General features: G+C 47.1%; 1 protein-coding gene across 1 annotated transcript in view; it reads right to left on the bottom strand.

Moving 5' to 3' along the window:
* FRMD1 (FERM domain containing 1) overlaps positions 1–22,219 on the bottom strand; it is a 574,048-nt gene extending 551,829 nt beyond the window's left edge. Inside the window, exons 1-2 of the mRNA XM_085611901.1 lie at positions 21,902–22,219; positions 17,238–17,328 (exon numbers count right to left, since the gene is read on the bottom strand). Coding sequence (XP_085468027.1) covers positions 17,238–17,328; positions 21,902–22,009 — 199 coding nt within the window. The 5' untranslated portion in view covers positions 22,010–22,219. The remainder of the gene's footprint in view (positions 1–17,237; positions 17,329–21,901) is intronic.
* Positions 22,220–24,306: the final 2,087 nt, after the last annotated feature.

Raw genomic sequence — 24,306 nt, 5'->3', positions numbered from 1 at the left:
TAATGATGAGTGACCATGACTTAAGCCAAATTGAGCCACTATATTATTTTCAAAAAGCATATTACTTGCAATGTACATATGTGAACCATGTGCAATGTTAAATAAAGATATTTTTAAAAAAAATGATTCAAGGCTTTGTAGACAAGACACAGTGCCTTGAATTTGATGCGCTGTAGTACAGGGAGCCAGTGCAAATTGTGGATTTTGTTAGATACTGTTATATGCCTGGGAATATTGAGCAATAGATGTGCCGCAGAATTTCGAATTTTCTGAAGCTTCTTTAGGCACTGCTTCTGGGCATTCTGGTATAGCCCATTGCAGTAGTCTAGTTTAGATTGAATAAGAGAAGTGACTACTGTTTTCCTAGTATCCACCAGGATGTACGGAAATATCTTCCTAATTTTCTTTATAAGAAAATATGATGCAGAGACCACGGCATTGGTCTGCTGACAGAGTGTTAATTTATTGTCAATCACTACACACAGATTCTTTACTTTCGCAGCTGGTTTGGGTGGTATGCCCATCTCCGCCGGTTTATATAGGTTTATATGTGCAGTGATATAGAATAGATATAGTGAACCTATATCTAAGTAAGGGGTGCATGCATCACCTTACACAGGCTGCTGTAGCAGACCTGAGGTGTAATTTTGAGTTGCCTCTCAGGGGTGGCACAATACATGCTGCAGCCCCTGGGAGGCCTCTGGGGTACATAGTATACCATATACCATATACTATGGACTTATTAGGGTACCCCAGAATCCAATCTGGAGTATACCTAAAGTACATGCAATCAATTTAGAGGAGAAAGCAGCTAGACAGGGGTCCAGGATAGCAGGATCCCAGTCAGACTAAATCAAAAACAGTGTTACATCAGCAAGAAGTGGGGGTAACTATAAGAAGCAGATCCTACTCTCCTCATCAACCCCCCCAAACCTTGACCAGTTGAGCCTTCATGTTCTAAGTGGAAATACCTAGAGAGTCCATCTGCATTGGCATGGTTACTCCCAGGTCTATGTTCCACTGTATAGTCCATCCCCTGTAAGGAAATGGACCACCTCAAAAGTTTGCGGTTTTCATCCGTCATCTGTTTTAGCCATAAGAGGGGATTATGGTCTGTCTGAACAATTAAGTGAATGCCAAACAAGTATGGCCTCAGCTTCTTCAAGGCCCAAACCACAGCAAAGGCTTCCCTCTCAATAGCTGACCAATGTTTCTCTCTGGGGGTCAGCCGTCTGCTAATAAAAGGTACTGGCTGATCCTGGCCCTCTTCATTCAGTTGTGATAACACAGCCCTACCCCCAACTCAGATGCATCAGTTTGCACAATGAATTGTTTGGAATAGTCAGGACTTTGCAGAATGGGAGCAGTGCACATGGCCTGCTTCAGGTCATCAAATGCCTTTTGACAGCTAACTGTCCACTGAACTTTCTTAGGCATTCTTTTGGAAGTTAAGTCATTCAAAGGGGATCCATAACCTTTGACAAACCTCCTGTAGTACCCAGTCAGGCCCAAAAAAGCTCTGACCGGTGTCTGGATAGTTGGAGCAACCCAGTCCAAGGTATACAACCTGACTCTGCCCTATCTGGCACTTGGTGGCCTTGATAGTGAGGCCTGCTTTCTGCAGGGCCACCAAAACATTTCTCCGGTGGACCAGGTGATCCTCCCAGGTGGAGCTAAAGACAGCAATATAATCTAGAGAAGCTGCACTATAGGCTTCCAGGCCTGTAAGGACTCTGTTCACCAACCTTTGAAAAGTGGCAGGTGCATTCTTCAAACCAAAGGGCATCACCAGAAATTGGCAGTGCCCACTAGGGGTTGAGAATGCTGTTTTTGGCTTTGCATCCTCAGTTGATCTGATTTGCCAGTAGCCAGCTGTCAGGTCAAATGTACTCAAAGACTTGGATGAGGCCAAAGTATCCAAAAGTTCATCTGCCCTGGGTATTGGATGGGCATCAGTACTAGTGACTGCATTGAGACCCCTGTAGTCAACACAGAACCTCATCTCTCTCTTATCATTCTGGGTGTGAGGTTTTGGTACCAAGACTACTGGACTAGCCCAAGGGCTCAATTACTCCCAGGTCCAACATTTTCTGGACTTCAGTCCTGATGCAGTCCCTGACATGGTCAGGTTGCCTGTAAATCTAATTTTTAAGAGGCAGACTGTCACCTGTGTCCACTTCATGAGTGCACCAGGTAGTCTGACTTGGAGTCAGTGAGAACATATGTCTGAACTGATTCAGAACATTTCTGCAATCAGTTTGCTGCTGGTCAGTGAGGCTGCCTGCCAAGGCTACACCATCAACTGAACCATCATGAGGGTTCTGTGAGAGCTGGTCAGGGAGTGGATGACTCTCTTCCTCCTGTCCCTCATCAGTAGCCATGAGCAAACCCATGTCTGCCCTGTCAACATATGGTTTGAGCCTGTTCACATAGAGCACCCTATGGGGGCTCCTGGGAGTTCCAAGGTCCACCAGGTAGGTAACCTCTCCCTTTTGCTCAATGATTGTATGAGGACCACTTCACTTGTCCTGGAGGGCTGCCGGGGCCACAGGATCCAACACCCATACTTTCTGTCCTGGCTAATAAACAGTCAACACAGCCTTTTGGTCATGCCAGACCTTTTGCACTTCCTGGCTAGCCTCAAGGTTTTTGGATGCTTTCTTCATGTACTCAGCCATCCTGGAACGGAGACCAAGTACACAGTCTACAATATCCTGTTTAGGGGGTTTAAAAGGTAACTCCCATATCTCCTTCACTAGACATATAGGACCCCTAACTAGATGTCAGAACAAAAGTTCAAAAGGGCTGTAACCAACCCCCTTCTGAGGAACCTATATGTAGGCAAAGAGAAGGCAGGGCAAAAGTATGTTCCATCTATGCCTGAGCTTTTCAAGGAGACCTTTAATCATGCCCTTGAGCGTTTTGTTGAACCATTCAACTAACCCATTGCATTGTGGGTGATAAGGGGTGGTACATTTGTAATTTATTTCACATTCCTTCCACATAGCAGTCAAGTAACTAGATATTGAGGGGCAGATTTATAATAACTGGCGCATCCCTGCATATCAGCAGGGATGCGCCAGTTATTGTGCGCCACAGCTCCGCCACCATGGATGCGCCGAATTTACAATGCGGCGCACCATGGGGCAAAAACGGCACAGATGCGTGACGCATCTGTGCCGTAAAAGTGGCGCATTGCTGGAGTTGCGTCGCAAGCGCGACGCAGCTCCTGCAATGCTTTGGGGGGACCTATCTTCACAATGCTGCGTCAATCCTTACGCCTGCTTCAAGCAGGCGCAGGGTTTTGACGCAGCATGGCCTTAAAAGTGACTGAGTGAAATCTAGTAGATTTCACTCAGCCACTTTTAGGAGGCGTTCCTGCGCTGGAACGCCCCCCCTGCTCCAGAACACCTACATGTGACGCAGGGCCTTACAACGTGACGCATCTGCCAGATGCGTCACGTTGTAAATACCCCGCAGCATGGCGCAGGATTTGCGCCACCACTGCGTCACAAAAGTGACGCAACGGCGGTGCAAAAGTGACGCACAGGGCTTATAAATCTGCCCCGAAGTTTGCACCTCTGTCTGATACTACGGGGCAGATTTATAATAACTGGCGCATCCCTGCATATCAGCAGGGATGCGCCAGTTATTGTGCGCCACAGCTCCGCCACCATGGATGCACCGAATTTACAATGCGGCGCACCATGGGGCAAAAACGGCACAGATGCGTGACGCATCTGTGCCGTAAAAGTGGCGCATTGCTGGAGTTGCGTCGCAAGCGCGATGCAGCTCCTGCAATGCTTTGGGGGGACCTATCTTCACAATGCTGCGTCAATCCTTACGCCTGCTTCAAGCAGGCGCAGGGGTTTGACGCAGCATGGCCTTAAAAGTGACTGAGTGAAATCTAGTAGATTTCACTCAGCCACTTTTAGGAGGCGTTCCTGCGCTGGAACGCCCCCCCTGCTCCAAAACGCCTACATGTGGCGCAGGGCCTTACAACGTGACGCATTTGCCAGATGCGTCACGTTGTAAATACCCCGCAGCATGGCGCAGGATTTGCGCCGCCACTGCGTCACAAAAGTGACGAAACGGCGGCGCAAAAGTGACGCACAGGGCTTATAAATCTGCCCCTTTCTCCTTAGGAAAACCCACCCTGGAAAAGATTCCCAGGAGGGCTCTAGCCACAACAGAAGCTGTGGTAGTCTTAAGTGGAATTGCCTCTGGATACCTAGTGGTACAAAAGGGGGTGGTGATGGATGGAGCATCAGAACCAATCAAACACTCGCACCCAGTCAACAGATCTGGGTTTGATCCATCACCGTTCTTTAGCCCACTCTGCCACCCCAGTTCAGACATGGCCATATGCAAATCAGTCTGACCCTGTGCCTCATGGGAACAGTCCAGCCCGAACTGCCAAGCCATGCCTTCCCTGGCCCGGAAACAAGCTTCGTAGGACCGGTTTCTGGCATTTCAGCCGTCTTCAGCCAGGCTTGCTTGAATCCAGTGGCAAAGTGAGCAAGGGACTTGCGTCTGAGCATACCCTGCCAACTTATGGCGAACAAAGCGGTACAAAAGGGGGTGGTGATGGACGAAGCATCAGAACCAATCAAACACTCACACCCAGTCAACAGATCCGGGTTTGATCCATCACCGTTCTCAGCAGCAGCTCTGCCCTTGAAGGCCCCCTGTCCCCAAGAACTCAACCTGATCAGGCTCAAGTTCCTCTGAGACAGTTCCTTCTTCAGGACTAAGATCATTTCCCTCAAGCGACTGATCTGTACTCTGAAGCGGGGGGAAGATGCTGCCTTACACCTACTGCTCCTTCTCTTGGAAGGCACCTGGTCCATTATCCCAGGATTCAGGGTCTGTTCAGTGGAAGACATTTTTGCCTGTGACCTAGTCATAGCAAACACATCTGCAGGGATGCCCAATATTTCTGCATGTGTCCTGAGTTCCACCTCAGCCCAAGCTGAAGTTTCCAAATCATTGCCCAATAAGCATTCAACAGGGAGGTCTGCACTTACCACAAACCTTCTTCGGGCCAGTTACCCCTCCTCAGGGGAAATTCACAACGGCCAAGGAATGGTCTGTCCTGACATTGCTTGCATTGGTCACTTGGTACATCTCACCAAGTATGATTTGCTCAGGGGCCACAAGATCTTTTGTCACCATTCTGACACTTGCACCTGTGTCCCTGAATTCCAAGGCCTCCTTTCCATTGATCAAAGGCTGCTGTCTGTATTTGCCCAGATTACTTGGACTGACAAATAAGGAGGCAATATCCATGCCTCCATCACAGACTAACACAGCCTGAGTTGGCACTCTGACTAGGCCAGAGTCTATCTCAGATCTCAGGGTTAACCCTACTACACCCTTATTCTGTGTACCATCACTTGAGCTGAACTAGGGGGAACAGTTGCCTTAGGGGCAGTGGTGGCTGGAGTAGATTCCTTGGACTTTTAACAATCATTTGTCCAATGGGTCTACTGTTTACAGATATTACACCATGGTTTCTTCTTGCCTTTGTTGTTGTTTGATTTTGACTCCCCACCAGATGAAGACTTTTGGGGCCCTTGAGAAGAATTCTGGTCTTTACCCTTCTCCCCATCCTTATCTGAGGTTTTAGCATCTTGCTTCTTAGAGACACCACCTTGGTTCTGAACTTTCTGCTCACCCTGATTCTGACCCATTTGTCTGCCTTCTGGCCCAATTCTTGTGGAGAGGTCAGATCAGAGTCCACCAGGTACTGATGCAACAGCTGATTTTGACAATTATTAAGGGTCTGCTCCCTCATAATTAAATTGTGCAATCCTTTAAAATCACACACCTTACTGCCAAGTAACTAGCCTTCCAGAGCCTTAGTAGCACAATCTACAAAGTCAACCCAGTCCTGAGTCTGTGCCTTCTGGGTGTCTCTGAACTTAATCCTGTATTGTTCAGTGGTTACGCCAAACTCATCAATGAGAGCACTCTTCAAGACTGTGTAATTGTCAGCATCCTCTTCTCTTACAGTGAGGAGCTTGTCTCTACCTTTGTCAGCAAAGGAGTGCCACAAGATAGCTGCCCACTGCTCTTGAGGGACCCTCTGTACTGTACAGGCCCTCTCTAGTGCAGTGATCCATTTGTGGATGTCATTCCCACTCTGGTAGGGAACTATCTTGTTCAGGTTCCTATGATCATGAGTATATTCTCTAACTGTGGGGACACTGCTGCTGCCACCATGGGGCTCTAGCCCCAACCTTCTGGAAGCTCCCTGGAGCTCTAGGGATTCCCTGTCTAAGGCCAATTGTTCCCTCTTGATTCTGAGTTTGGTCCTCTCATACTCAAGTAACTGACACTTCTTCTCATATGAAGAGTCCCTTTTATGAGAAGCAGAGGTCCCTACAGAAGTACCTGAATGATTAGATTCCTGAGAATGAGATCTTTATCTTCTGGGTAAACTGTGTTCTCTCCCTGGTGGAGTAAAGAGAGGGCCACTAGGGCCTTCTCCCCTATCTGAAGGAAGAGTTGGATTTTCCAGGTTAGAATAATCTTGATCCTCCTGGACAGTGTTTGAGTCCAGCTCATAGAAGTGTTCACTTCCTGCTCTGTCCTCATCTCCTGTCCCACCCAACTTGCCTGCCTCATCAGACCCTGGGGTCTTTATAAGGTCATCTAAAAGCAATGTCTCTATGAGACTTTGGGTGCTTGCATTTCTCTCTGTCCCCAGTTTTCTAGATGCACACATATTTCTCAATTCCTGAAATGAGAGATGGTCATACTTAGTTGGCAGAGAGCCACTGGCTTCTGGCCTAGAAGACATACTAGTATTATGTGGTGTAGGCACCTACCTAACCTAGTGGGAACTAAACTCTCTTGACTATCCAACTCCAAGTTCAGTAGAACTTACTTATTCTAGTCTTGATTTATATGTACCTAATACCTTTAGTGGTTTTCAGTTAATCACTCAATGAGATTTATCTGGTAAAACAATAGCGAGCTTGAATCCCTGGTATATGCTGACCACTAATTAAAGTGGGCACCATGTACCAGTACAAACAATCCTTATTGATGATTAGGTTAAAGACAACCTTTAAAGAAAGCTATCGTAGTGGTAGCTGTGGAGAGCAGCCTTCAGGCTAAGTCTTGAAGGAATGTAAAGCAGCTTGTTTTACCAGATCACAACCTCCTGAATGACCAAATGAAAAGAGAACCACACAAGAGATATATAAAATATATGTATTTATTACTAAACACTCTCTACTAACCTCTTTATGAGATTAGAGCACAAAGCACACAATTTTAAATCACTAGAACGACAGTAACTAGCACAATACACAGCGGGCTCCAGGGGGAGACCGAACCATATACTAAGAAAGTGGTATAACAACCATGACTTAACTAGACACAGTGCCTGGAGCATGCAGAATCACTGGGACCCCAAGGAACCACCCAAAGTAGTGACACATGGGCCCCACAGAGGACGGGTGCAGTGTGTGAACACAGGCGCGAGCTCTTTACAACCCTATGGGAAAGTCGCGGTTGGAATTTTAGAGTTTAAGGACACTTCGGAGAGGACTTTAAGCAAGCCCCTTGGAACACAGAATGTTCTAAGGCCAGCACCCTTGTGAGTACCGAGATACCCATGTTACCTATCCCAGAGGAGCCGGGTGCATAGGGGTCAAGTGGTGGGAAACCTTCGTCGTTTTCAATGGCATGATGCGAAAAAGTGCTGTTGTCTGAAAGATGAAAAAGTGTCCGGTGGAATCCAAGCCTGGATCCGAGGCAAGAAGAACCTGAAAGCACAGGGGACAGAGTCTGAGTCACTTCAGGGTGACCAGGGGCTCAGTAGACGAATGCCCACCGATGTCGGGTGCTTCAGGTGAGAAGATAGGATGCTTGACTCTGCAGCCACGGGGACCAGGAGACGCCGACGATGACCAAAGTCCAGAGGTGAGCTGTCCCACAAAGGATGTCGAGTGCTAGGTCAGTGTCCGGATCGAACACCAACAAGCCTTGGCAACTGCAACCCATGCGGGCAGAGGAAAAAAGCTACGGTGAGGACCAGCAAGGTCCTGGGGACTCTCCAAGCAATGGAGAGTCAGGGCACTTCTGGAGCAACCAAAAGAAAGTCAAAGTTACCTTCACAGGGACCCACAGGCCAATGGACCAGATATCGCGAAGGGACCTCGAGCTGAATCACGAAATACCAGCCCACGGAACACTCGTGGATTGTAGACCAGAAATCTACGGTGGAAATACTGCTCGGGGTCAGGACTACACTTAGTCTAAAGCACAGGGATCGCCAAAAAGCATATGCTGCTGCAAAAGTACACAGTGCACAGGGGTTCGGGTTGCACAGTCCCTACAAGGGATACTGGCCTCAGACTTGCTGAGAGAACAGATCAACCTCAGAGCCCTCGGAAACCCACCTCCTGTGTTGCAGAAATTTTCAGAGTCCTCAGGAGCTTGGGAAGATGCAAACCGGTCACATGCGTTTAGGTGCCTGTTGCTGCAGGGAAGTAACTCCTTTACTCCAAGGGAGATTCTTCAGTCGTCCAGCAAAGCGTAGTATTTTGAAGTACTTGGTTTCTGTAGCAGAGTTTAGTCCAGGTAAAATCTAAAGTCCAGTAGTCAGAGTTCCTACTTTTTACCCAAGGAAGGGGTGGGACAAACTCTGGGGACCCACTTATGGGAGGGTCAGGACAGAGGGGTGTCTACACCCATGTCCTTTGTCCAGTTTTGCGCCAGAGCAGGAGCAAATGGCCCCTGCAACCGGTTTGAACTGGACTATGCACAGGGACACCAAATGTTCCCACAGTGCAGACTTTCAAACACTCTCACCCAGCCCCAATACACTAAATCCTGTCTGGAAGGTGGTCACTCCTCCCTGTGAAAGGAATCCTATTGTCAAGCCTTCCCCTGCTCGAGCTTGGCTCAGCAGCAGGAGGGCAGACTTGTGTCTGTGGCTGGCAGCATCCATTTTGTGATGCCCAGGTCAAGAAAGCTGGTACCGGGTAGCCCGGTGACCCACAGTAGTGGTTCTAGAAGAGAGGAATCATATGTGGAGGTATGATTCCAAGGTGTTTGACACCAAACACGACATGTTCCTAAGCAGCCATTTTAAAGTTAGCATTTACAGCACTTAAATATATATAGTTGGCTGCATCACAAACAACCCTGGAAAATAGGTTCCGAAGACTGCAAAGGGGCTCTGCTCATGCAGGGGCACCAACTCACATAAAGCCCAGCACCCTGCCTTCAGGATTGATAAGGCCTGCCATAGCGGTGACTGATAGGTTCATATGTGCAGTGATTTAGAATAAATATAGTGAACCTACATCTAAGTAAGGGGTGCATGCACCACCTTACACAGGCTGCAGTAGCAGACCTGTGGTGTCAGTTTGAATGGTCTCTCAGGGGTGGAATAAACATGCTGCAGCCCCTGGGAGGCCTCTGCGGAACCTATGCCTTGGGTACATAGTATACCACATACTAGGGACTGATAAGGGTACCCCAGTATCCAATCTGGAGTGTACCTAAAGTACATGCAATCAATTTAGAGGAGAACTCAGCTAGACTGGGGTCCTGGATAGCAGGATCCCAGTCAGTCTAAGTCAAAAACAGTGATACATCAGCAAAAAATGGGGGTAACCATAAGAAGCAGATCCTACTCTCCTACACCGGAGATATATGCACCTCTGTAATATCATTCAATTCCTGGAATATCCGTCGCCAGTATTTGGCAACACTGAGACATAACCAGGCCACATGTAGGAAATCTGCTGGACCAGCTCTATACCTTTCACACTCAGCTGTCTTACACAATCCATATCAATACAAGCGTGCAGGTGTGTAATATACTCTTTGTAGGTATTTGAAGTGAATTAGGGGATGTCAGCCATTTAGGGAGACTCGCCATGTCACCTCGCAGCAATAGCTCCAAGTGTCGTCATCTATTACATCATAGTCAGTTTGCGACTCCAACTGCAATTTGGTGTAAAAGTTCTTACGGTAACTTTGTACTACTCCGTACATGCTAGACACCAGTCTATAAGGAGACAGCGCTTTTAATATTAAAGTGAAAGGAGCTACCTCCGGTGGCTCTGCCAGTTCATCACCTAGGAGTGCACACATGACATGGCGCACCCTATGATAATGGAATTGCACTAATGGTGTAGCTGTCTGACCATCAACCTTCACGTCGACCCACGTACGTACCCCACCATCTACAAAGAGGTCCCCTGCTCTGGTAATATTAATGGTTTGTAAAGCCTTGACCGTCGCCCAGTCTGTACTCATAGGCAGCCACGCGCACCATTCCAACGGAGTACTTGAGGAATATAGTATATTGCTCGCCTGTCTCTTCATCAGATTATGTCATGCATGCACAGTGACATTAATCGAGTCTAGTACACCTGTGCGACGATCGGGAGCACCGAACAAGCAAGAGGGGAGAGTGGCGGGAGCAGCAGCCAGTTTTTCTATGTGTATATGAGGAGGGTCTAGTTCGTGATGAATCCAATAGAACATGTGCAAACTTTGTGCCACTCTATAATAAGGGTCCATATCACGGGATCCCAGCCCACCCAGCCCATAGAGTAGGGTAAGAACCTTCCACTGAACATGCAGATTCTTTCCCACCCAGGCCAATTTTGTCAATATAGAGGTAAGAAATTTAAAAAGTGAGCTGATAGTACCATGTGTATATTTGAAAATAGAAACAAAAACCTCGGAGGGACTACCATCTTCATCAGCAATATTCGGCCAAGTAAAGAGATAGGCAGTCGTATCCAGTGGTTAACATCCTCCTCAAGTTTAGTGACAGCCCAACTATAATTTTCCCTGAGGATAATCTCCGGGTCCGTATGAATCTGTATGCCTAAATATCGAACCGGGTCCGTAGACCAAGTCAGTGGAAAATCCAATTCAAAGGAGGCCGTAAAGTTCTCTGCTGGAAGATCTTACTATCAATTGGTAAATGAGTTTCCTGCAGCAGAGCAATATCGATGTTGTGCCGCTTTAGGTATGCAATAACATGGTGCACCTTACAGTGATTGCTGAGGCCCCTAACATTCCATGTAAGGCATCTGATCATGTTTCTGTCGCCTTGAGTCATCTTAGATAGAACAGCATGACCATAGTGTACCTGACTCTCTCCGTGATGTCTAGTCGAGACTGCTGGCTATCCTGTCTAAAGTGCGTCGTATGGACAGAGCACTCGCCGTGGTTCAATAAACAAACATTATCAAACTTCCTCCCCCTTCCACGTCGCATCTTCCCCAACTGGACGCAAACTAAATCCCCCCCTCTTTCCCCAAACGAAGACAGCTTAGTGCCATCAAGTGGAGCACACACAGGGGCCTATGTTGTCTCTCTTCTGATACTCACTCTGCTTTAGTCAAGTGAGAATGTCAGCCATCACAACAAACAAATATGACATTTTATCCTGCCTACCGTAAAGTCTTACTTACAGAAGCGTACCAATTTTCTGAAGACCACCCCATGCATCATACCATTACTAATTACCCTCCCAAGCATCAATAATGCCCAGTCCTGTGACCTACAGTTTCCAGTTCCCTCAGGAAAACGTTACGCCCTGATTTCCGTTCCTGGTGCACATCAAAGAACGAACCACAGATCACATCAGGACTAACAGGTAAGAGTATCTCAAAAGTCCATCATGCAGAAGTGTAAATCAGGTAAGCGGTACCATCAGAATGGCGTCCTAAACCGTGACTTTGCTATGCATTCTCTGTGCTTACTGGGAGGGGTGCCAACATAATGGCGCGCAACACCTCTAAGTGTCCGGCATACCGTCATGATAGAGCTATCCTCAACACAATATGCAAGCAGGGAAGTAGCACCTGTCCGGTCAGTGTATCATTCAGTAAGTAGCATACCATATGGGTACAATACTCCTCTCCACCCTCCCCTCCTCCTTTCATACAGGATCAATTAGGAGTATAATGATAGGTTCCTATTCTAGTCATTTTCATCCATAGTGCCTCCCGTAGCCCCCTGCAATTGTTCTGAATCATTCTTGCGCGGTTGGTTTGCAGAGTAGTCTTTCAATGCTTTCTGCAGGGATTTAGGATCCAAGAAAATCTTCGATACTCCATTCATCGTCACTCTGAGGTGTGCTGGATATAGCATAGCATAATCGAGGTACTGAGCACGCAGTGCACACTTTAGTGGTGAAAACTGCCTTCACGCTTCCTGTACCTTGGCTGTAAAGTCAGGGAACAACAAGATGGTGGAGCCCTCATACTGCAAGGTCCCTATTTCTCTGGCTCTTTTCAGGGCTGCATCTCTGTCCCTGTAGTTCAGGAGCTTGGCAATAATCAGGCATGGGGGGGATCCCGGCAGAGGTCTAGGGCCCAAAGAGCGGTGCGCACGCTCAATCACGTACATGGAGGAGAAGACCTCATGGCCCAGGGGGGTCACAAACAGGGTTTCGATTAACAGTTATATGTTGCCTGTGGCCGTGGACTACGGAAGGCCAGTGATTCGTATATTGCTCCACCTAGACCTGGCTTCCGAGTCCTCCGCCTTGTCCTGCAGCTGTGTAAGGGCCTTGTTCATCTGTTTTTGAGTCCCATTAGTCTCCATGTGGGCTTCCTCCACCTCCGTCACGCGTCTCTCCACCATGTCTAGACTTTCAGAGTGCTTATCAAGTGGTTCGGACATACGAACCATGCTGTAGGCTAATAAGTCTATTTTCCCGTCTATGGAACTGAGGCTAGCCTGCATTGTAGCAAGGATTTGACTGGCATTTCTTCAGCCATGCTGCACTGTTCGGGGGGGGGGGGGGGTTGGGAATCATCGGTTCTAGGGTTCATGTTTTGCGCTGTTCAAATGGGAGCTTATACTAGACCTTATCCACTTTCACCATCTCCAGAGGGTACCTGTCCAGCCGCTGCCTCCGAAGGTGACTCAGCCCCCCAGAGCTGTCGCAAGTGGGGCTCACTTCACCAAGGTTAGGGCAAGATCAGACAGTCAGGAGGATAACCCTCTGGCGCCACACCAGGTCAATCAGCTATTCAAGTGATACAGCTTAGTAGGGGCAGAGATGAACGTCTTCACGGCCTGTCCCACTCTGCAGGGCTCACCAGGTCAACTACCCCTCAAATAGAAGCCGCCTCCAAATCAGTGCACCCAGTACAGGAAGGGATTTGCGTGGAGTAATGAAGGAAGCAAAGCTCATCTCCAGGTCCCACTTAAGTCCCACCTCAGGCCCAGGGCCTTAAATGCTTACAGGCATCAGACAGCATACCTCAGCAGCAAGTGTATTTTGAAGCTTCCCCCCCTTCTGCAGCATCACAAAACTAAGCACGGCACCACAAATCCAGAGGGCTGGTTTTCACACACTGGGTCTCTCACGTCCTCACGTCAGGCCACAATTCACCTACGCTCTCTGCGGCAGCTTAAATCACCAGGGGGCTGCCACACAGCGCAGCACCCTCGCAATCTTCAGAGTCTCACACGGCGAGGGGAGACGCTAGGCCGCCTTCAGGCTGCATAGCAGAGTCAGGCAGTCTCTCTACGTGGTTCCCGATAGGCGTAGCCCCGCCCCAGGTCAGGCAGCCAGGAAACCAGAGCAGAGCACTCATGGTCCACATGCACCCCAGGCAGTGCCCATGCTCCCCACAGCCGAGTCTTCAGCCAGGTCAGTAGCGTCGATTTGGAGGGCAGGTGCGACCCCACCGCAGAGGCACCCCCCGGGAGCTCACCCCATCACGCAGTAGGACCCAATGACAGCTCAGGCAGCCCACCACTCTCCCGTGGATATTGCAAAGCGTCCGCTCCGCTCTGCAGGCTGTTCTTCACATGTAGCGATGCGGTAAAGTCTCAGCCACACAGGTGTCGCAGATCGGGATGGTGCAGCGGCTTTTAGCAAACACAGGGCTTAAAGAGTCAGGATAATGCCGGATAGTGTTGATGGCTCAGGGGAGCTCTGTTACGGCGCGGCCATTTTGCGAGCTGGCAAGCTCGGCCCCCTTTGTGGATTATTCTTGTTTGTAATCTATGAGGGATGCAAACATTCACAAGTAAAAAAGGGATTGAAGATTAAAAAAGCCTACGTAGAACTAGAAGACAGCCAAAGTAAATACTATGAAGATATGAAGTTTCTGGAGGAATCCAGAAGGAATTTGATGAAAACAACCAGATTGTAATTTGTCAATTTGATAAAAAGATTATCTTAGATGTGATGGTTTGACTTGCCATCAGAGGGGGGATTGGTACAGTGTATGTTTGACCACACCTTTACACGTCACAAATACATGACATGCAAATGCACTTAGCACATGTTTCCTGTGTGGCCTAGGAGCATTAATATGAAATGCTGCAGTTGACATCATTATTAAAGTGTATTCACTGTAGAATTAGAGAATTTATATATACCACTGTGTGCCTTAATCATAATAAATAAGATATTCTTTGAAGACTTGATGAGTAAAACATCCTCACATATTTAGAGTGTGCTTACTCTAGAAAAGATAATGTTTGTGTAATGTGCGCACTAATGTTTCCTATATTTCATATAAAATTTAGTTTTTGGCCATACTTACACATGTGTATTAAAGGTTTACTATATGCCACAATCAATATGAATTTAATGTACTGACATGTTATATTAATTTGTGTTTAAAGGTGCAAACGCATATTAAATGTGCACCATTGATTTAATATTCTAAACTTGTCTTCAGTAGCCCTGTTTTCCATTTCGCATGTATACTGTTTTCTATTTCTGCTTGAGTGACGTTTCCCTTGCAAGTGTATTCACACATTGTTAATTTGAGAATAGATACAACACTGCATTAGCAATAGAGAGACAGCCTGAGAAGAAGACCTTGACAAACGAACACGGCGAGCCAAAGCGTTAACTGAAAAGTCCTATTCAGCAATGTTAGAACATGGCTTGGTTGAGTAAGGACAATATTGTTCCTATGTTTAGTGTGGAACATTTCGCAAATGTTACAGCTTACAATGTGAGAATGGAAAAGGACAATGGAACCCCTGATGATTCGAACAGAGGGGTGGTACCTGAATAATTTAGTGTTAATAACTGGAGTCTACACTGCCTGATGCTAGACCTTCCTTTTGTATTATATATAAATGGAATTTCAAATCATTTAATCAATTTAGGTAGGGATGTGTCGAAAATGGGATACCAAAATATTCCAATGTTATTGTACACAAACGATGCGGTCCTTATGGCCCACACGGACAATGGGCTTTAGAGCTTATTGGAGGGTTTCTCTGACTTCGTGGAGGGGCAAGACCTAAAAGTAAATTATTCTAAATCATATATAAGGACTTGAGGTCCCTTTGGCTCAAAGGTAAAATGCTTCAACATGTGTAGACATTATCAGGGCAAGGTCAGGGATTTCAGTTGCTTGGGAGTAGCCTTTAGTTCATGTAAATCCCTTTTTCAACTGGAATCCCAACAGATGAAAGAACATTGAAGGCATTTTTTGGTTCTCTCTATAATTAAAACAAAAACCTGCAGCAAAACTTATAATATTGTGCAAATCTAAATGCAGTTCAAAAGCCTTATATGGCACAGGTGTGTGGGGATCACAAAAGTTGAGAAGTTACAACATGTTTGTTTCACCCCTAGGATTTAGGCAGTTCCAAAAAACACTGCTAATGTTATTCGCGACAAAGAACTAGGACTTCTGTATTTAGATGATCTAGTTGGACTGACCCCTCTTTTGTTGTGGACTAAATGTTGGATGATCCCGGAAGCAGGCTTGACAAGAACATGCATTCAAGATTGCCTTAATTTAGATAATTAGGAAGTATACCATGGATAGTCTATGTTAAAAAAATGTTTTTTTACTTTAGGCCTAGATGAAATGTTTTTATATCAGCAAAACATTGGCAAAGATGCAAAAGCGAGAGTGAAAAAATGCTTCTGTGATATCAAGATGACTTAGAGATTAGCAAGGACCCAAAAAAAGCAGTCCTTAGAAGCCTATATCCAAGTTGTAACTGTTACCCTCACTGAACCCTACCTAACTTGTTTGAAAACCCAACCTCTCAGCTTTTACTCACCTATTTTAGATTGAACACAATCCATTTAATGGTAGCTTTTCCTGGTCTCGTGATTTACCGCCTTGCCGATGTAATAATATATGGTCTCACATTATTATCTGCACGTTATAGTGTGGTGCAGCTGCCAGGGCAGCTGACTTCAGAGCACAGGGTTCATGGTTCGATCCCTGGCTACAGCAGGAACTCAGCTCAGCACCATGTGACTCTGGGCAAAAGCTCACTTAATTTCCACAACAGCCCCCAGCGCCTTGAGACCCGGAAGGATGAGTAATTCGCGCTTTACAAATACCGATTTATTATTATTATATGCGCATCTGAGGTCAGCTTACGTCGTTCTGGTGTTACACAAGACAAAAATTAAACAACATCAGGCAGCTCTAGACTTTTTGCAAAAGCTTTCCACGAAAAAATTGGCTATGCAGTTTTACATGTTAAAAAGAAAGCTTTTGGCACTAGGAAAATATATGAATTATTATTTTAACAGAAAAATAGTTGCCTTGTGACTGGTAATCCTGATTTGATACATATGTTTTAAGAAACTTATAATATTTTGTATAATGAACTGTTTTATTCTTTTGAGGCGCTCTGCCGAATAAAGTTGTCTTGACTGATTGACTGACAGAGTAGGTAATGCACCATTCACTTCTCTTTATGGAGCACCTTAAATATATATGTGCAGACTGTATTATAAAGGTTTCAATAATTTCATTTCTTGGGACTAACAGTGTGGTGTTTACGTTGTATGTTAATGTAGGGAGAGCACTTTTGTTGCCTTCCTTGAAGAGCATAATTACTCATGAACTGATCCACGGAAACCACTGTTCCTTATACCATATAAACGTATCCCATGTCTGAGGAATACGAGGTCACCCCTTTGAGTTAACACATTTTCTCCATCAAACACCTTTCTCCTACGATCAAGTAAGTTGGTTATCACTCACAGTAAGGTGTGTCACAGCTGCCTAACTCGTCCAATTAAAATAAAACAATACTATCCGGCAACAACAGTGTACACCTGTGCTAAAAACATCAACCCCCATCTGGAGAACTATTGACCGTGTGAGTGCTGACAATCGTTTCTGACCTCGTGATACCGGTACTATCTTGTAGAAGGGAAACGCGCCAGCACAGAATCAGCCTTTGGCAATCAGCACTGCCCACGTTTAATTGTAGGTTGCTCAAGATACACTTACTTTGAAGAACACAGAGGCCAAAGAAATGAGGGTCTTTGATCTGCACAGCATGGCACGCTTTATCGAAGAGCTCCTGCCCGGAGGCTTTCACCTACAAGGAACAAACAAATGCATAAGTGCGGACATACAGGGGAATCCTCGATAATAGATTCCTGTGGCTAATTCTGCATCTAATTTAGTTCCCATCCCTTCGGGTTAGGTCATTATAATCACTGAATCTTAGTTGTTTCTAGTCCAACTGCTTTTTGTAGCCAACAGAAGCCTGAAAAATGGTGAGCCACAATATAACTGACACAAATGCTAGTCCATAGTGAGCTCTCCTGGAAGTGGATTGATCTAGGGGAATATTCTGGAAGCTCACATCTAGAACTGCCCATTTGTCCACTATAAATGCCAATGTGAGCCCTCCAACGGAGGATAACATGAGTTATAAACCATTCAGGAGATGTTAGTCTCTGCTCCTTGGTTGCTCAATGAAGCTCCAAGTAGGGGAAGAAACATGCTCACCATTGTCAGTCAACACAAGCACATTCACTGCTCAATCGGAACAGGAGAGACCAGTTCAGGTAATAGACCTTTTCATAGGACTGCTGCCTGTGTTCAGAATACCACCCCTCACTGTTCAACCAGAAAGGCGCGCTTATGCACACTTATAACAAGCATTGAAAATGCAATAGATCTCGCCTTTGATTAAGTTAAAGCCATTTGCTTTGCTAATGGTATTGTATAGCAAAACAAATGGCTTCGTAGGATCATCTTGTGAGCTGCCGGGCTCTTGAAAAGTAGAAAAAAAGGTTGCTTTTCAAGCTACTGATGTGGCCTACCTTTTGTTTAATCCAGGTACTGCATTGCATTTAATAAACCAAGATTTTAATTTAGTAAAATATATTTCTTCATCCACTGCTCTCTGCTCCTGATAAATTGTCACAAAAGGTGTCATACGTGACGCATACATGCCAATGCACCCGATTTGGGCCGGAGACTCCTGATTTGTGAAGCAACAATTAGCTTTACTTTTGCTGTCTCCCGCCTGAAAATGCTTCTCCTTCCAATTTCCTCCCTAAAATGATGGCATGTCGCTCAAAGGTGCGTGCTGAAAACTGGACAGGACAGCTATGCAATGTACACCTTTAACGTGTATTTAATAATATGCGTCACCAGCCTCATCAAATTAAATGTTTAGATGCATGTGCACGTTACACCATGATGCGGTCAAGTTACTGTTTTAACAAGGCATTACAAACGCTAATAGCAGTGATACTACATAGAAAAAAGCCTTTAAAGCGTATGTAAACTATGCAGCAGCGAGTCATAGACTTTCAGGCTTTTTAGTCGCTATTGTAGGAATGATATAAAATTCAACAACTGATAAAGCACCAAATCGTAGTAGTGATTATATGCTTTAATAAAATAAAAATAAATAAATAAATAGGAAGCAAACAACACAAATCTTCTTTTTAAATCCCCCTGAAAGTCTCATCATGTTGAGGAACAGCAAAGGACTCGGGCGAGGGAGAGACGGAGACAGGGAACTCTGCCGCAGACGGAAACAAAACAGGCCCTAAATCACAGCATCAAACCTGGTGACTCAGCTGTGTCTGATCTTGGTGCCTGGGGGCTGGAGAGAGCACACCCTCCCAAAATGTATCTGCAGCCCCATGCCATTAGAAAATGACTCTATTTGTCACTCAGAGGCCTCACGGCATAATGGAGGCAGCAGTGTCCATTGGACAGGGTCTCATGGAGAGCCAAAGGAGACCATTCTGCTCCTGCGGGAGACAGTCGTGCACCAGAAGGAGACCATCCTAGACTAAAGGGAGACCATCTGGGAGTTGACCGCCAAGCAGGCCTCCGCTGTGAGTGCCATCCCCGCATCAGGGGCCAGGAAGAAACGCACAGCCACACTGCTGAGAATGGGCAAGAGGATAGCCATGGGGTTCACAAGAGAGAGCACAGAGGACAGGAGCGAGGCCACGGATATGAAGAGAGACGTGGATATAGCCGGGAGCATGGCAGCCATGAAAGAGAGCACGCCGGCCATGAAAGGGACTATAGGGAACGAGAGAGAACATGGAGGCCTGATAGGATTCATGGGCACGAGCAAGATTATTCATCAGAGTGGGAGCATGGGCATGAAAGGGGGGAGCTTGGCGGGCACGAGCGGGAGCATGGTGGGTATGAAGAGAGCCATGGACATGGTCAGGACTATGACTACCACCCCTTTGGACATCGCGATTACCAAGAGCAGCAGCAACAGCCTCTCCCATACCGCAAGGGCAGCCAAACCCAAGCACAATGGGAGAGATTCCCAAGGAAGCAATGCTTGACCCGCTACAGATGGAAACAAGCTGTCGCCACGCAATGGAATCATAAAGTGAAAGCACGCAATGCACGTTGTGCCTGCCTACAGCCCTGCCTCCTTTTGGGATGGCCCTCCGGACTGGACCACGTGTTGTTTATATAACTCGCCTCGTGAAGATAAGAAAGTGCTTCATGACAGACGTAAACCAAGCCATCCAGTCCGGAGAGGCCATCCCAAAAATGCGAAAGGGCGGCAACCAAAAAAGCTCATTTCCAATGGCAAGCCACCGTTTAGCATAAAAGGTGATGCCAGCCAATGGAATTGAGGGGCGGGGCTTCAAGCCTCCTTCTGAAAGTCCTCATTCACAGTATCTCTCGCCGGCGAGCAGCACATGCGCGCTGCAATGCCAGGCGAGACCTAAAAAGGGTACTGAACAGGGTCGGACTAACCTATAGGGCAACCAGGCGGTGTCTGATGGGCTGGCATAACAGATTAGTGTGTGGGCCGGATTTTGTAACAGTGTGTGGGGCTGTTTTATGGTTTGCTGGGTCGATTATTACAGTTGGTATCTCTGATAATATCACAAACACTGCCTGCAGCAACAACAGATGAATGGAATCCCCCATACCGTGCAAAAGACCCATCGGTGTGTCTTTATGAATTCCAAACAGGCCACATTTGCAAATGTGGGTCACTGTTTAGCTATCTGATTAGCTAATGTTGGCCTGTTTTCTTTTGTGGTCCGGGCCTATTTTTGTGATTTTATCCCAGTCTGACGCTGCTGCTGAAGCAATTACTCCAATTCCACTCGCTAGACTACACACGCTCTACTGACAAGTTTGTGTAATTCCGTCCACCACAGCCGACTTCCAAACAATGCCTGTTTTGAGCCGTATGTCTGGCGCAAGTGACATATTTTAAATTCCTGTTTAGGGTAGCTTTCCCTGGGGAACATTTTCACAGACAAAGAAAAAAACACTATGGCGACGATAAGTTGTCCCCATGGCTTTAAGTAGGATGAAAAAACTAGGGGTCTCTCATAGGGGCATGGCCGATGTAATTACAGGCGTGGCCTAAAACACATGCTAAAAATTTGTACTTAGCATAGTGTGCCACCCGACTGGTATTGTGCTTCTGTTGTCATTGCATCCATAATACAAGTGACATTACACCTGCAACACGCCAGTACTATTGCCTTTGTCAATTGTTGTAAGTTGCATAACATAAATATGAACCAGCTATGTTTTCGTTGTATATAATACTGAAAATGCTGCAGTTTTTGTGAGCGAACATGTGGCATAAGGCTAGAGCTTTCGAGCTGAGACAGCAGGTTCCAGCCTAACGTCGGCTGTACAACTGGTGATTCAAAAAATGAATATGGGCTTGTGTAATGGAATTGGTGCTAATGTAAAGCCCTCCCAAGTTTCGACGGGTCTCTTAGAAGTTCCATCAAAAGCAGTGACGGGTGCTACTATTTTTAGACTTACATCCCCCCCCACCCCCCGAGGGTAAAAATAGAGGGGCAGATTTACAAGCCCCTTGCGCCACTTTTACGGCATTTTTAACATGGGAAAAGTGACGCAAAAGTGGCGCAAGGGGCTTGTAAATAAGCCCCAGAGAGCACGTTAGGGACCCGTTTGCGCGTCCTGCTTTTAAGAACTGCCGATGCTCCAGCCCACTTAAAGCCCTGGTTGTCCCACACTCTCATCTTAGCACCGATGTACAGCAGTGCAAAGTTCTGTTGTCTTTTCGTTTCCGCAGGTATCCTGGTTTCAAAACATTATGATCAGCGTGACTGGGAAACTGCTCACAAACCACGCAAGCCGATCGAGAGCGCATGAAACCGTTGTCGAGTGCCAGCTATTAATGCTCGCTCACACGGAAATACTGATGTACCAGAGATAACATACGGTGCGGAAGGAGAGGAGCACATAACACGCAAGGCTCGTGATCGGGCGCGCACAGCAGCGTCAGGGGCAGCAACCCGCGGTGCCTTCCCTGGCCGCGTAATTTGCACGTAACTGAAATATTTGGCCAGTATGCCACAGCAGATTCGCGCGGGACTTCTAAGCCTATTTCGGAGACCATGGCAGAAATATAATTTGATTAGAAGTGTCAGGATTTCCAGATATCCAAGAGGGGAACTTCCTGGCAGAAATAATGAACATTGCAATTGCTCCTTCCTTGGGCTAGAAGGGTGGGTTTCAAACATGAGAAAAAGTTCTGAAATGCTAAATAATCAGTCATTTTAGCCCCCGGTCCTTCCTAGCCTCCCACCTCCGCCACACAAGCTCCACACATCACCTGCGGCATTCACCCCCCCCCACTCCCCCCCTCTGGATTGCTGCATTAACACACGTACCCCGACTGCCAAGCAGATCTCCTGCCCGTCGGGCATTAGGACACCGACCGAGCGCTGCGCCTGCTCTGGCATCCTGCCCTGCTGGCCAGTCATGCGGGCACCTTGCATGAATCCGGCTCCAGCGGTCTCTCCTTGGCGGGTGGGGGCACGCTCCGGCTGCTCCGTCCAGCAGCCTGTCTTCACCCACCTCTTCCGGGCGGGCACCAACTATTTACATCTTAGTTGTGGGTGGGAGGGCTCGGCCGCCGGAGACGCACATGCAGAGCCTCATTCCACAGTGAGAGCTAATCACATGTTTTCGACATACCGATCATGGCTGCCGTAGGTCAATGCCTTCTGAGTCACGGCGATTTCACCTGCAGAGATAGTGTCACTCCAAAGAGTTATTTTTAAGCACAGGGAAGCGGACAAGGCTTTCTAAATCACCGAATGTTTTGATTGCATTGATCCTACTCAAGCTTATTTCAGAGCAACATATTAAAACAAGCATTGGCATAGCTAATATGTCTCGCCTTTGGGACCTTATAGGAGAATATTAGTGAACTCTCAGGGGCCACCCACAAGCCCCCCTACTGGGAAGGCTGAGTTGGAGTGAACTCTCAGGGGCCAGTCAGGGTAAGTGACGATGTAAATACCAATACATTACTTACATTGTGCACCCTGACAGTGCTGGGTGACAGAAGAACCCCCCCCCCCCCCTGCATTTCTCGGGGCACCGAACTAGGGAACCTCACTTCCAGGGCATTTGACCTGCGATCCTTCCCTTCCTCGGCCATGGAAGGTGGTGTGGAAATGTGGTTTGCGGAGCTTTACAAAAGCCTTAAATGAAATAAAAACTAAGGATTTCTTTTCACCAGGTAACCCACGGTTTTATGTTGCATTCAATCTACGTAGCATCTGTGATTGATGTGTGAACGCTCAGAGCGCTTAGAAGCCTCAGATTGTTTCCCACTGCACAAGTGCAAATGGGTTAACATCTCCAAGACATTAATGTTCCCTTCCATCGAGGCGCCGACCCTCTCCCTGTTACATTCATCTCTTTGAAGCGGAGCTGATGACCGGCGAGTCAGCATTTTAATTAAAAGGCAGGAAATGTACACTTTTACATGAATGTCCGTGCGATGGAGAACATTAGCGCCTCCTGCTTTCCGAGAGATGTGTTGTTCAGATTTCTAGTCAGCACATTATTCAGACGCCTGTGAATGCGGCGAGCATGGGGGGGAAGATGGGGGTCAGCGCTGTACTTGAGCGGTGTTACCAGCCCCAGGGCTCGCTTTTCTAGCGTGATAGAAGTGTTACCGCTGATGGAAACACCCCCGAGGCAGAGGCATCTGTGGGCAGGGGCGCCGCTATCAATAGTGCAGCAGGTGCAGTGGCACCCGGACCCAGAGCTCCGATGGCCCGCTTCACCCCAGTTATTACCTGTTTATTTCTCCATTGCCAGAGGATGCGATGCCCAATGTCCTCGCTCGGAATAGGGCGCATTGAGCCCTTGCGACGCCATCGTCAGTGGCAAGAGAGGACATGCTTCCTGGGGCGCCTCAGAGAAGGGGGTGTACAGCAGAAGAGGACCAACGCACTCCAGGCCATTACGGACACTGCCACCAGCCTTGAACCTGAACCCCGGCCTTCACCTAAAAACCGTTGCTTTCAGCTGTGTTGATGTAATTATTTCAATGGAAGCAATACACGACTTGAGTGGATTGGATCCCTAGCCTTTCTTGCCTCCCTACCTGACCTGACTCTGACCCAGCATTAGGGACGAATGGAAACATGAACCACAAACGAACCTGGAACCGTCCTCCCTTTCCCTTCATAATGCAGTTTTGTAAACAAAAAAGTAAACCAGCTGTATCTTGCGAGCAGAACGAGAACTCGTGTAACGAACGCTGTAAGCAGAAACTATAGCCAAAATGTAAACTCCTCTCACTCCATCAACTTTGTAGTTTACATTACATGTAGGACAAGAAAATAAAAACATGCTCAGCAGTAAGCAGGCATGTGGACTATCACTGCCAGTCCGTGACCCAAGACCACCTCTCCTTCAGGAAGAAGCTGAAGACCTGGCTGTTCGAGCAGTAGCGGCACCCCCCCCCCCCCCCCCCCAGCGCCTTGAGACCCTACGGGTATGTAGCGCGCTTTACAAGTGTCACTGATTGATTGATTGATTGATTGATTGTAATGTCCTGTCAGTTTGTTTTACGCCACTACTGAGACGTGGGGCTTATTCAAAAATGCAGACTTGCCAACTGCCTGAGGGTGTTACAAGATATCGGCTCTCTTCGCATGGTCACCCACTGAAGAGCTGATATCACACGCTGAAAAGAAGGTAACCTATAAATCCCTACACACAGGGCCGGCTTTAGTGCTGATGGCGCCCTGTGTGACAATGTTTGTTGGTGCCC

This window comes from Triturus cristatus, chromosome 6 (genome assembly GCF_964204655.1).
Source record: "Triturus cristatus chromosome 6, aTriCri1.1, whole genome shotgun sequence".
Classification (NCBI taxonomy): Eukaryota; Metazoa; Chordata; class Amphibia; order Caudata; family Salamandridae; genus Triturus; species Triturus cristatus.
This window is presented reverse-complemented; position numbering and strand designations above follow the sequence as displayed.